Source organism: Aplidium turbinatum, chromosome 9 (assembly GCF_918807975.1).
Source record: "Aplidium turbinatum chromosome 9, kaAplTurb1.1, whole genome shotgun sequence".
Lineage (NCBI taxonomy): Eukaryota > Metazoa > Chordata > Ascidiacea > Aplousobranchia > Polyclinidae > Aplidium > Aplidium turbinatum.
The window spans coordinates 14429568-14443061 of NC_137480.1; the positions used below are offsets into that span (position 1 = coordinate 14429568).

The window sequence follows — 13494 nt, forward strand, 5'->3', positions numbered from 1 at the left end:
GCGCAAATGCAATGTCGCAGTATTGTATTTTTACGAATGTTGCAAATTTAACAAAATAATGCAGCAGATTTATTTGCATCATCACGAAAAAGAATAGTAGAATTCACTTACCACTAGATTAACACGAGGTCCAAGTGCATTGCATTCCATTCTTGCCAATTCCTTCCATTCATTCTACAAACATGAAATTATATAACAAAGCAAAATGTTCTAAGCCAGAAACAACTCCACAAAGCTGTTCACAAGCAAGAATTGCATAACAAAAACTTTAAAAAAAAATCGTTTCAACTTCAAGCTGAATATGGTTGACATCAAAAATGAATTGATGAAATGTTACGTACAATTAGACTTTTGTCACTTTTCAAAACTTTCCGAACATCTCCAAGGAAAGCTTGACAGTCACCGCAACCTTCATCCTGGTGAGAACAAAAACAATCTTCAATCAGTTTTTATATGTTACTTTAGTGGAAGCTACTCTTGATTTTACAACGGGAAGATGGGCAGTTCATTTAAAAACCCTTCTTTTATATTTTTGCTGATTATTTACAATACTCGCTTCCAAAACAAGTAAGTCAAGTAAAATTTGACAACTCTAAAACTCTTCTCACATCATTTTTCTCTCACAGCACATTCCCATTAACCACTGGTTTACCGGCACACTTATCTGCTGCAAAGATCCGGCAGGAAATTACAAAAACAAGTTTTGTAACAAAGTATGCATGATTGCAAGGTGCACATATTATGCCAAAGAATAAAACAGCTAATGTACGTGAGTGATAAAGAACTGTCATATCTTTGCAAGCCTTTAAGCAGCCGGCGGCCATCGCGGCCATGGCCGCTAAGTAGTGCTTGAATGACAGCCTGTGCTACCTCCTCCGTCGGCCAAGTTTGGCCGCCGGTTTCTTTTAGCCAATTATTTAATTTCGCAATAGAATGATCGTGGATTAAATGTCGAAAATATGTAGTATCAAAGAGTGACGCAGAAATAGGTCAGCGCATCATAGTCACTAACTGTTGTATTGAATATATCCGTCTGCGATCACCAGCGCTGTAAGTCTTGTTTGCAATTCCCGATGTTTCTTTTAACGAAGTGTTAATCCGAATTGCTAATTTACATCGGCTGGCAATATTGTCGTTTTTATATCGATTCAATGTTGTCGGACATTGAATAATCGTTGTTAAAAAGGAGAACTAGGTTAGTTGACATCCGTGGGTAAAACACGTGTCTTCATAGTTGAGAACGCTGTGGGTTAGTGACTTCACACCCTCAATGGTGACATCATAACGGAATAAATGATCAAGTTTTATGAAAGGCGGTATGCAGTTGAAACAATTTACTGAGCTGCCTGCGAGCAGTTAAAACAATTTAGGGTCGTTAAATGGTCCCGCAATACCGGATTACAATCCCGATAAAGCACTTAATGCGTGGTACAACGATTCTATTGCAGGACGTCGCCCAGACTTGAACAACGCTAAGTGATCATTTTAACATTGTTGCGAGTTTAATGCCATTTACTTGTGCTATCGTTATTGTATTTTGGCCTCCAAGCACGCAGATTTGGCCGCCGAGAAGGAGATTTCGGTAGGCCACGATGGCTGCAGGAAAAAAAACACGAGTTTTAAGACCTGCTTTGTGTTGGCAGTATCATCAATGAAATGGAAATAGGAAATTGATTTTTATCCAAAGCATCCAGAAAGTGGATACACAAATTTTACCAGTTCCGTACCATTGTCCAATGCCCAGACATGCGCATTGCGCGGTTGCGCACTGAGATAATGATAACAGTAGGTTGTTTAGTAACACTTTACCTTTATTTGAGCAGGCAAATTCTTTATCAGCATGTCGATATAGCGACTCCTAGTAGATGCTGAGCACAAACCCAACGCACCACAAATCAGTTCACCATTCTCAATCTGCAGTTAAGTCAACTGTGATAACCAAAAAGAGTTGCAACATGCAAAACAATATTAGCCATGACGGTAAAACTTACAAAGAGGGTAAGTGTTGCTGTAACTATTGACGCTGTAAGAGTATAGGGGCTTAAGAAAACTGAACATTGAAATATAAAGATTTTATAACCTCAGCCACATTTCATGAAATGTGTAAAAAAAGAAATAAATATAACAACACTTTTAAAAGTTAACTATGAAGTATATTTTATTTGGTGCATGGTGGCCTGTGAGAGTGGTGGTCAATGCGAAGTTAATCAAGAATGTTTTTACAATATACCAGAAAACGACAACTTACCAAAACAACAATCTCATCATAAAGCATGCTGAAATCCTTAGTAACAGCTTTAGTGCACTGCAAATAAATGTTTGCAATTTATACTGTAACTGATAAAGTTGATAAAGAATTAAATCAGTTTAAAACCCACAATAAAGTACTAATATAAAGGGAAAACATACTTATCGTGGAGGCATATTTTAAAACATTTTAAATGATAAACTCAATGGCATCTATTTCAGTATATATTGCAGCTTCGGCTAGGCTTCTCTTGTGAATCCACGTACGGTACTTATATTATAATAGTATTCCCAATCCAATGCTTTATAATACAAATGTAGACAACAAAAGACCGGTTAAGCTAGTGACGTCCAACATGCAGCACGTGTGGCAAATGTGGCATGCAACGTATTTGAAAATACCACTCGAGCTCATGCAAATATTCATATGTTTGGAACAGAGACAATTTTCATGAACATCATACAAAAACTATCGTATGCTCTATTTTGCATCGACAATGGATATGCAGGTTATATAAAAGACGATCAGGATTACACAATACACATGTATGCTAACTTTATCTGCTGATGTACACAACACATAACAAGTGATCTTGTAAATAGTGTCTGACATTTTAACAAATATATATATATATATATTTCAAAACATAAACAGCCTTCTTACTGCAACACGAAGTTCCTTTATCGGTACATCAGAGCAAAGCTTCAAGAAAGCTCTTTCAACCTTCTGCTTAGTCTGATTTCTGCCGATGTACCCTGCTATGACCTTGACAGCATCCTTACATAAATCGCAAACTGCATTGTTCTGCAAATATGGAATAAAACGCAAAAGCATTAACAATCCCTAACAAACCCTGCAATTAATATTAATATATAGACAATACACATACAGGACTACAAGAAGTAAAAAATTAAGTCAAACTTTACAACCAAATAGAACTAATCAATAATATTCCTAAACTTAAAGAAATAACAAAACTTAAATCCGACTGCATGAAGGTAAACCCCTCACAAACCTGCATAGGACTTGCCCAAACCGTTTTCTTGCATTCACTTATTTTTCCACATTCTAACGCAGTATTGAAGTTCTTGCACCAGTACGATGAACCATCACCACATCGATCCACAAGATCTCCATGAACTAAACCAAACAAGTAACATTCAAGAAGCTGATATTCTTACTAACCCAGAGCAAAAAGTTGTTATCCTGACAAACATAAATCTTTTTCTCGGCTGCCGAGAATTGGCGAGAAACACATGTTTTTGGTAAAGTCTTGATGGCTAGTGTGGAGGCTACACCTGTATGGTTAGCGAACACAATGCTCACTGTTCTATAGTGAGTAGTCAGGTAGTGCTGATGCCAGGAAGATCGCTCCTTTTCAACAAACATAAATCTGGTGTTACAAAACACTGTATTTTGTTTCACCACGAGCAATTTTTTTTCATGTTTGATACACAAAAAACTGTCAGATACAGAAAACAGTTGAATACACTTGAAATATCTGTCAGTCAAAAGTAAAGTACCGTATCCATTTATTATTTAATTCTACAAACCATTGCAACGGAATATAAATGTCAGATAGTCAATGTTCACACCTAGCAAAACGTGACCAATTCACATAGATTGTACAATTGTACATCAAATGATTCCATGTCAAATGTGGAATCAATATGAAAAGAAGTTGGCTAGCGGAGTTATTCACGAAACTTTGAACTTTGCACCTTTGACATTAACTGAACAGGAGTGTCACCAGAGCATCTATGTTGATATAACTAAGAATGACTTTACATAGGGCACCATCACATTGGCATCACGACGTTTCACTCTTATTAAACGCAAACGTACAATAGAGGTGGCTTTGAGGTGAGAAAACGAAGCTGAGGACACGAATATTTATTTTTTGTGAAAAAGAACCAACTTTCAGTGCAGGTAAGATCAAGTGTCATCTGAGAAAAGTTAATTATTCATGAATTTGCATTAGAAAAGCTTGCATTGCTCTGAAGGTAATGGATTTCATTTCCATAACCACTGTTATAAAAACATACATACAACTGAGAAACTCAGGTCACAATAGACCAGGGATGGGCAAACTTGTTCAATAAGAGTCACTTGACGAAAATTATAAACACCCGCGAGCTACAAAATGTGTAGCCTAGTGTCAGGAAAATAGGTAAACAATCACTGTTCAGCTAGAAGAGCCACAAAAAACATGTTGGCAAACCATCAGGGTTGTCGGTATTTTACCCGACCCAAAAAAAAACGGGTGGGTTTTTTCAAAAAAACCCACTTAAAAAAACCCAAAAAAAACCATAAAAAAACCCAGAGCATCATATTTCTCCAGTTTTTACTAGAAAATTAAAAAAATGAACAAAAACACTACAAGGCACTTAAAACAAACTTTAAATTAGGACTTAAGGATGTGATTGTGAAGTAACTTTCCAAGAATAAACTGAAAACGCAGTGGATATTGTACAGTACACAAAAATCAAGTAATACCCCTTTGTGTATACTGCACTAAAACTCATTTATGCAAAAAGGCCTTATAGTTAAACTGGTGAAAGTACTACTCTACAGTAGTCTGTATATATGATGTGAAATACAATTTAGGAGGCTATTTACCAATTACAGATTCTGCAAAGCAGGACATTAAGGCGCGAACAAAACGGCGCGAGACAAAACGGCGCAGAGACAAAATGACGCAGAGGCAAAACGGCGCAGACATAACGGCGCCAAAGTCAACACAACAAGTTCAATTTATAGAACGATAATACTCTGCAACCATAACGAAAGTTTATGTGTGAATAAGGATTTTTGGAGCTGGTATACAAGTCCCCCCCCACCACCCTTGGCAACTCATGACAAAGAGGAATTGACCAAAACATGTTAACAAAATGAGGAAAAGGTTCTAAGCTTGTTACGTTGACTTTGGCGCCGTTTTGTCTGCGCCGTTTTGTTCGCGCCTTAATGTCGTGGACCGCAGATTCTGGATTCTAACGCTTGGCTGTTTCAGAGCATTTTCCTAAATGGCCATTGGCCACGCAATCGCTCAATTGCTCATCCATTACTATATATAATATATTTATAAATGATAAAAAATATTTAAACATGATGGCATAAATGCTCCTTGCCTTCAAATCTAAAGCAAATGATGCAATAATGTCATTTCTACCACGGTAGCATCAACTTGGTATAGAAATCAGTGGATATGCAACATCCAACTTGATCTTGAAATTAATGGATGATGCAACATTCAAGCAACAACAGCCTTAGTGCATTATTTTATTGAGTTATGCAAGCATTGTACTGTGAGTGAAAGGCACTTCATTCGTAAAAAGTAGTTTTGAGGTGAAATAAGCATGAATCTACCTTTTTTTACATCTTTTTTAAAAAAAACCAATAAAACCCGGGCGGGTTGGGCTTTTTTAAAAAAACCCGGGTTTTTCTCAACCCTGGTTGCAATAGACCTTGACAAATTGCAAGTAATTTGAAATTGCCAAACATTTGCTCACCTGAAAGCGATATAACTGACAAAACAAGGGCTTGAAAGAACAGGTTCATGATTTACTTACAAAAACTGTGATGCTAGTTAGTCTCGCAGTCTAGGTAGTGTATTCTGAAAAAGATAATCCATTCATTATTGCTGCAAAACAACTAGCCTAATAAAAATCAAATAAAAAGGGCAATTGTACATCTCACAAAGAACTAACACAGAATAATCTGAAGTATGATACTTTTCGTTTTCGTAAAAAGATTACAAAACTGGCAGAAACCTATAAAAAAAATAAAAACTTTCCAATTTGACTTAAATTTTTCATGCCATCTTTTTCTAGTTAAGTAGAAAAAAACATAACTTAAATTTTTGAAAAATATATAAATAGAAATGCTTTCTTCCTCTCAAAATCAATACTAATAAGTTTATGAGTTTCGAATGTGTACTTCTTTTACACGTCTTACAAAAAAAGAAGTATGTACAAAACAAAATCCCATGGTGTGATGGAAAAATTAATTTTCTGGATCATTCCACATGGACAACAAACCTGACAAGAGTCATGTTTGTTTTCTTGTAAATATTGTGTTGGACCATTTCTTTTTTGTGATATTATTCCAATTAATATAACATAACTCTGCTCTGTGTCTATTGGCACAACATATGGCACCGCTACAACACAATTACAAAAGTTTAGGAAACCAAACGGACGTCGGACAGTCATTAAACGGTACACGACAACTGGGCGAGACAAAGTGGGCGATACCCACTTGGGCGAGACCAGGTGGGCGAGGAGACAAGTGGGCGAGGAGACAAGTGGGCGACGAGTCAAGTGGGCGACGAGCCAAGTGGGCGACGGATCAAGTGAGCGACGAGCCCAGTGGGCGACGGAAGCGAAAGTTTAGCAGTTCGGAAAAAATATGACTTTTAATTTTTACTTTAAAATACAATGATTGATTTGTGGAAGGGAGGCAATGAGAGTTCTCACGCTGAGTTTCACGAAGCATTGGAAGCAACATTTTCATTATTTTTTTGCAGCCTAGTAATACTAATAGCGCTTGCTGTTTGATGTTAATTTGCATTGTGACATCATCTTGACACATTATTTTGCAATTTGCGGCGTCAGGGTTTATCGTGAAGCTTAAGAGAAACCTCTCAGAAAAGAGACAAACGAATGGCCAAAGAGTACTTGAAGTCAGTTATGAACGTTCCCTAACCGTTATCGCTTGTCAGTACAAAATATGACTTTTAATTATTACTTTAAAATACAATGGTTGATTTGTGGAAGGGAGGCAATGAGAGTTCTCGCGCTGAGTTTCACGAAGCATTGGAAGCAACATTTTCATTATTTTTTGTAGTCTAGCTATAGTCTAGTAATAGCGCTTGCTGTTTGATGTTAATTTGCATTGTGACATCATCTTGACACATTATTTTGCAATTTGCGGCGTCACCGTGAAGCTTAAGAGAAACCCCTCAGAAAAGAGACAAACGAAAGGTCAAAGAGTGGTAGTAAGAGTAATTGTAATCAAAGAGTTAGAAAGGAAAACACCGCAGAGAGTTGTTGCAGCAAAATTTGATGTGGCACAGGCGCAAATTTCACGGATATGGAAGGCATGGGAAAAGCTCTTGAACAACCATCGTAACAACAACATCGACAAAACTCACCTTAAGCAAGTAGAAGTTGTGTTTTATTTCCAGCAAACACAACTTCTTCTGTCCATCTTTCAGACCAAGGTATCATCAAGAATTTCAAACATCATTATCGATGGAGTATGTTGCAAAAACTTCCGGTCACCATCGATGCTAATAAAAACGCTGCAGCCACCAACATAGCATGCGCAATCTGTTTTTTTTTTTGCTGAGACTTTTCGGTCATTTGTCCGAAATGACTTGTAAAAAGTCGGTCATTTTTTATTTATTTCGCTCATTTTTTCTGATGAAAATATTTCCTTTCAAGTAGCTGACCTGATACAAACCAAAATTTGCACTTCCTAACTCGCTACAACATTAAGTTTCGCTGAGAAACGTTGTCGTGTTTTACCTGAGAAAAGTTGGAACAGACAAACGTTTCTTCAACGTTCATCAGCGAAACTCAACCTTGCAACACTTGGCAGAATTGACTATATATTTTTTTGCACATTTTGACCAAATTGGCTATATTTTTTTTGGACATTTTTCTAAAAAATCGGTCAATGACCGAAAAAAAAACAAACAACGTATTAGTGTTCTAGACGCTATAAATCGTATGCGCGGAAAATACAATGTCTCATAGAGACTTGCCATTAACTTGCATTTACAATGTTGTATGTGAAAGTAGCAATAAAACTTTAATGGACAGGATCCACCACAGACTATGTGGGACTTCTCAAGAGGCATAAGTCATAATTTTAACTTGGGCACTTAAAATCAACTGATATTTTTAATCCGAATGCTCTAGTCTAGACGCTGCGTAGCCGCATCAGCAGTTTACAGAACACATTGTGACTGACAGTCATTACTAGGGCCATTTTGTTTTTGACCTAAAAATTGAAAAATTTGACTTTAGTTTTAGATATTCTGTCAAAATTTTTATTTTAATGGATTATTTTTAGAGCATCAAATTTATGCTAATCTGATCTCTGTAGTTAATTATTCGTATGTAAGTTTTTACATGTATTTTAAACAATAACACACTCGAACAACTAACAAAAGCTTCTGTTTTGCTTGAAAATCACTACAAACATTCAAATGTCTAATGCATGTACCTACCAAACCAGCTACTTAGTAGTTAAGATCTCACCACTGGCTGACCTAGTGACCTACCGCAAGTGTTTATAATATTCAGAGACTGGATTGTGTGTTGCAAAATAATGTGTCAAGATGATGTCACAATGCAAATTAACATCAGACAGCAAGCGCTATTACTAGACTATAGCTAGACTACAAAAAATAATGAAAATGTTGCTTCCAATGCTTCGTGAAACTCAGCGTGAGAACTCTCACTGCCTCCCTTCCACAAATCAACCATTGTATTTTAAAGTAAAAATTAAAAGTCATATTTTATACTGACAAGCTTTGATAACGGTTAGGGAACGTTCATAACTGACTTCAACCACTCTTTGGCCATTCGTTTGTCTCTTTTCTGAGAGGTTTCTCTTAAGCTTCACGATAAACCCTGACGCCGCAAATTGCAAAATAATGTGACAAGATGATGTCACAATGCAAAGCGCTATTACACAAAAAATAATGAAAATGTTGCTTCCAATGCTTCGTGAAACTCAGCGTGAGAAGTCATATTTTTTCCGAACTGCTAAACTTTCGCTTCCGTCGCCCACTTGGTCCGTCGCCCACCTGGTCCGTCGCCCACCTGGTCCGTCGCCCACCTGGTCCGTCGCCCACCTGGTCCGTCGCCCACCTGGTCCGTCGCCCACACGGTCCGTCGCCCACCCGGTCTGTCGCCTACCCGGTCCGTCGCCCACCCGGTCCGTCGCCCACCCGGTCCGTCGCCCACCTGGTCCGTCGCCCACTTGGCTCGTCGCCCACTTGACTCGTCGCCCACCTGGTCACGCCCGAGTGGGTATCGCCCACTTTGTCTCGCCCAGTTGTCGTGTACCGGTCATTAAAGTGGGTGGCTAGCTGCTAATTTGGGCATGTCATTATGTGTCTTGCTTAACACACCCACATGTTTTTTGATAGAACCCACACAACCAGTGAAAAATGGATAGCGGTTATGCTTCACTTAGTACCGTTCTATTTATCATAAGGCAAAAGCTATATCTAACATATATTGTGAATATAGCCTCTGGGGCTTGTTCACTTGAGCATGACGTTTGACCTCAATATGCACTCAGGCATGCTGGAGGCCTTATACATCAGGTTTGTATCATTTTGCAAAATGTCAAGTCGCACATGCAAATGCATGAATGCGGCAGCAATAAATCAAACTCCAAAACTAAAACTCTCAATTTATACATTGATGAAACTATTTTTTTAAACAATATTTTTACTTTTTATGAATGTGTCAACAGTAAAAATGTAGTACGTCGAAACAAAGATCACATGCAAGTTTATTTAGCAAACGTGGTCCCATCCCCATATGGCGAACGAAAACTTATCCAAAAAAATTTTTAAATTTCAGCAAATTAAAAAACTCTAACTTTATTACTATACATATTCACAATATATGGTAACGTAAGAATAGCCACTGTGTTATTTTATAGGCAATAGTATTAGCACAAGTAATCAAAAAAACAAAAATCATTCAATGTTGGGAGCTGGTATACAAGTCCCCCCCCCCCTTGGTAACTCATGACAAAGACAGGACTCAACCAAACATATAGGGTGAAACTACTTTACCTATGCTTTACTGTTCACACACCACTTCAATCGACATGTTTTGGTCAATTCCTCTTTGTCATGAGTTACCAAGGGGGGAGACTTGTATACTAGCTCCCAATGTTGTATATATAAAGAAAAGTTTCTGAATGTAGCACATTAGCATAATTCTAAATTGTCTCATGGATACATAGTAGTTGATCAATGAAATGATCGCAGTGCCTATCGTTACCACATGATAGCCACAGTCTGCAAGGTTATGGTCTCTTAGCCAATAGAATAGAGCATAAAAAACTTTTCAACAATGAAATAAGCTGGCTTTAATAACCATAGTCAGGCCTCGAAACAATTTTTCCGGCGGCCAAACATGTTCGATTGAAGCAAGCTGTTCGGCGGCCAATCACAAGCACATGGCGGCCATCTGAACTTCTTCATGCATTAATAATGATTTATCGCATCAATAAAGTGTATTGTGATGTCACTTGCATCCTGCTTATCGTCAGACATCAGCTGCTTGGTCAATCAATAATGTTAACAATTCAAGCATAGACAGTGTGTATTGTGATTCATCGGGTGCTTTGACTGCTATCTAATCTTTTGTGATTATAAGTGGCGAAGTACGGTACTTTATTAACAAGGCGGCTTGCGTAAAATTTTCTCAGAACTTCATGGCGGGCAAATGCGGCCGACGGAAGGGCGAGACTCGGTGGACAAAATGCCGGTTTTTGTGGTTAATTGCGGCGATGGCCGCCTTCAGTTTCAAGGCCTGATGGTACTCATTGTTTTCTATGTCAATTTATATGGCTCATCTATTCAATCTATAGTGTCTGCACTCTGCAGGCTAGATTCAACAGGAGCATGGTTTAACAATCAACACAGTGTAAAAATGCTTTTTTGGCAAGTACATTAAAATAGCAGTTTATTTAATGATTTTTTGCTGATTCCACCTGCGTTTGCACCATGTTTTAATGCTACTACATTTTTTTTCCTTTCATTGGTAGGCCTACCAAGTTAATATGTTACTGAACAGCATTGCATTTCATAGAAAGATATGCTTAAGCGCATAAAGTTATGCCCAAGAAATGTAAAGTTACAATAGCTTAAAGGGCTATGGTTACTATGTACGGTATGTATTTTGTAACTTTGTATTTTTATTCCACAAAAACAATCAATTATTATAGCCTAAATTAAAATGTAAAGCCACTGCTGATTACACTCGTTAGCATAACCAGGCCAACAAAACTAACCGCTTACGTGTCAGAGGCTTTTAACCTCATTCTCACTATTGCTAAAATATTTTTGATGCTGGAATGAGTTGGTCGTCAAACAAAATCCTTTCTTTTCATGTTTACCATCCAACTGGATTTCAAAACAATTGATCTTGTGACTAAAAAAAGTTTGTCGAGAAGCTTGTTTTGTTGTTTTTATCAATGATGCCAGGTTATTTTTTAAAAATAAGCAAATGAATCTAAAATGCAAGCCTAAAACCAATGTCGTTGGCGTTGCAACGGCGTTAACCAACTTGGTGGCGTTGCTAATCCGGCAAGTCAACATAAAAACAAGCCCAATAATTTGCAACCAATACTAATCAATATCAAGCACGCAGTTTGACCTTCTACCTTTTTCTCGACCTTTGCTATGTTGACGTGTATTGTTTTTGATATGATGGTCAGAAATAAAATAAAAAAAAACTGAATTGAACTGAACTGGTTTGACAGTTCAAAATTTAACTTTTTCAAAACAACTTTTTCAGTCTATATATTAAGATAGTCGACAAATATTAACTTATTTAAACAGCTTGAATCAATAGGCCACAAACGCAACAGTCAAAACAAACGACTTTATTCGAATAGCAAATGACAGAGAAGTTTGCAAGCACATAATTATCATCCTCATATCAAGATATTTTAGGAATGACACTTATTTAAACCATTCTACGCAATAATTATCTTCTATCAAGTCTTTTAAATTTGGTTGATGCACCACAGATCGACACATTCTTGAGCAACGGAGATGTGTATTTATAATGTTGAAAGGTCCCACTTGCTGCACTGAGTGGTAGGCCTAAGCAGGGGAAGTCATCTTGGGGAAGAAAAGATGCAATGTTAAATACAATAAAAACTCTTAATTTCAGTGTCAAAAATTAGAGAAAACGTTAAGAAAACGAAAAAGTTAAAGAAACATTAAAATGGCAAAAAAAACAAGTCCAAAAACAAGCAACCAGCAAACTAAAAAAATAACCAACCTCTAAAAGTCTAAAAGCAAACCCAAAATAGCGGTGAACAAAATTTCTCAATTTTATTGAGTTTGAAATTTGTAGCAAACTTCATCTTCAATTCTTTTCTTCATATAGCCTACTGTAATTGCATTGCAGCCTATCGTTTTTTCAAAGTTGACGATCTAAATGTGCATTGTTGTCAACAAATTGTTGATATGGCCAAGAAATTGTTTGCAGTTAAACAAAAAAGGCAACCAAATACACGAAAGTTTCGGTTTGTGGCAGAAGTGGACGGAGTCAAGTTTTCGGGTCTCCTGCTCTACTCCGATGTCTTTGACTTCGAACTCCACTCTTGTTTCAAATATTTTGGGGACATTGACTCCAAACTCCAACCATAAACCCCCCGTAACCCAGGCTACATGTTCAGATGTAAGATTTCGCTTTCTGCATGATAGCTTTGCACCTGCCAGCTTAGATTTTTATTGAACTATTTAATTATAGCCTACAGTGAAATTCGTCGGGTATATTCTTTACATTTATTTACATCTAGGCCCTACCCCGATAAATATTTTGTTCACTTGCATTCATGCGTTCAAGTGTTTACTACATGCTTTGGTCGTTTGTTTGATATCGCTTTTTTGTAACTTCGCTCTGATAGTGGTCCTGACGTGTAGAGCAGAGGGCACAACTTCAGTGCAAGCTGTCGACGAAGAAAACTTTTTTAGGGTTGAAACCAGGGATACCAGATGGTTTAGATATCATATCCCTGACTGAAGCTCTTTGATTTCCTTCTCATTCTTGTGTTACTCCATCAATACTTATTACGCTCCCTTGGCTTAGCTTAAAATATTCACATTTTCTGCTGTCTCACACTTCGTCCTTCCATTGGTCCAATTGATCCTGTTGTTCACACTCGCCCTTTGACGGGAGAGACATCGCCACGAGAGAAAATAAAAATTAGGCTAGAACGTAGGCTATAGCCTACAATTTGGATGACTGTTAAAATGTGATAATTCGTAAGCTCTTATTAATTCGTTTTTCCATAAAGTTTTAATTCATTTTTTTTATAGTCCTACAATAATATACGAACACGTTGTGATAAATAAAAATTATAATTCGAGTAATAATTGTGTGGAAATAGTTTAATGAAGTCAGATAATCAAATTAAGTTACCGGTAGCTAGAATATCCGACAGGCAGGCCGAATTTTATTAGACAGCCAATTAAC

The 13494-nt window shown here is 37.3% G+C and overlaps 1 protein-coding gene across 2 annotated transcripts in view; it reads right to left on the minus strand.

Moving 5' to 3' along the window:
* The window catches only part of LOC145777187 (uncharacterized), a 36251-nt gene extending 30388 nt beyond the window's left edge, over positions 1–5863 (minus strand). For both annotated transcript variants that reach the window (XM_082588508.1, XM_082588507.1), the window contains exons 1-7: positions 5758–5863; positions 3264–3388; positions 2912–3052; positions 2249–2305; positions 1810–1914; positions 342–416; positions 112–174 (exon numbers count right to left, since the gene is read on the minus strand). In XM_082588508.1, coding sequence (XP_082444634.1) covers positions 112–174; positions 342–416; positions 1810–1914; positions 2249–2305; positions 2912–3052; positions 3264–3388; positions 5758–5806 — 615 coding nt within the window. In that variant the 5' untranslated portion in view covers positions 5807–5863. The remainder of the gene's footprint in view (positions 1–111; positions 175–341; positions 417–1809; positions 1915–2248; positions 2306–2911; positions 3053–3263; positions 3389–5757) is intronic.
* Between the last annotated feature and the right edge of the window lie 7631 nt (positions 5864–13494).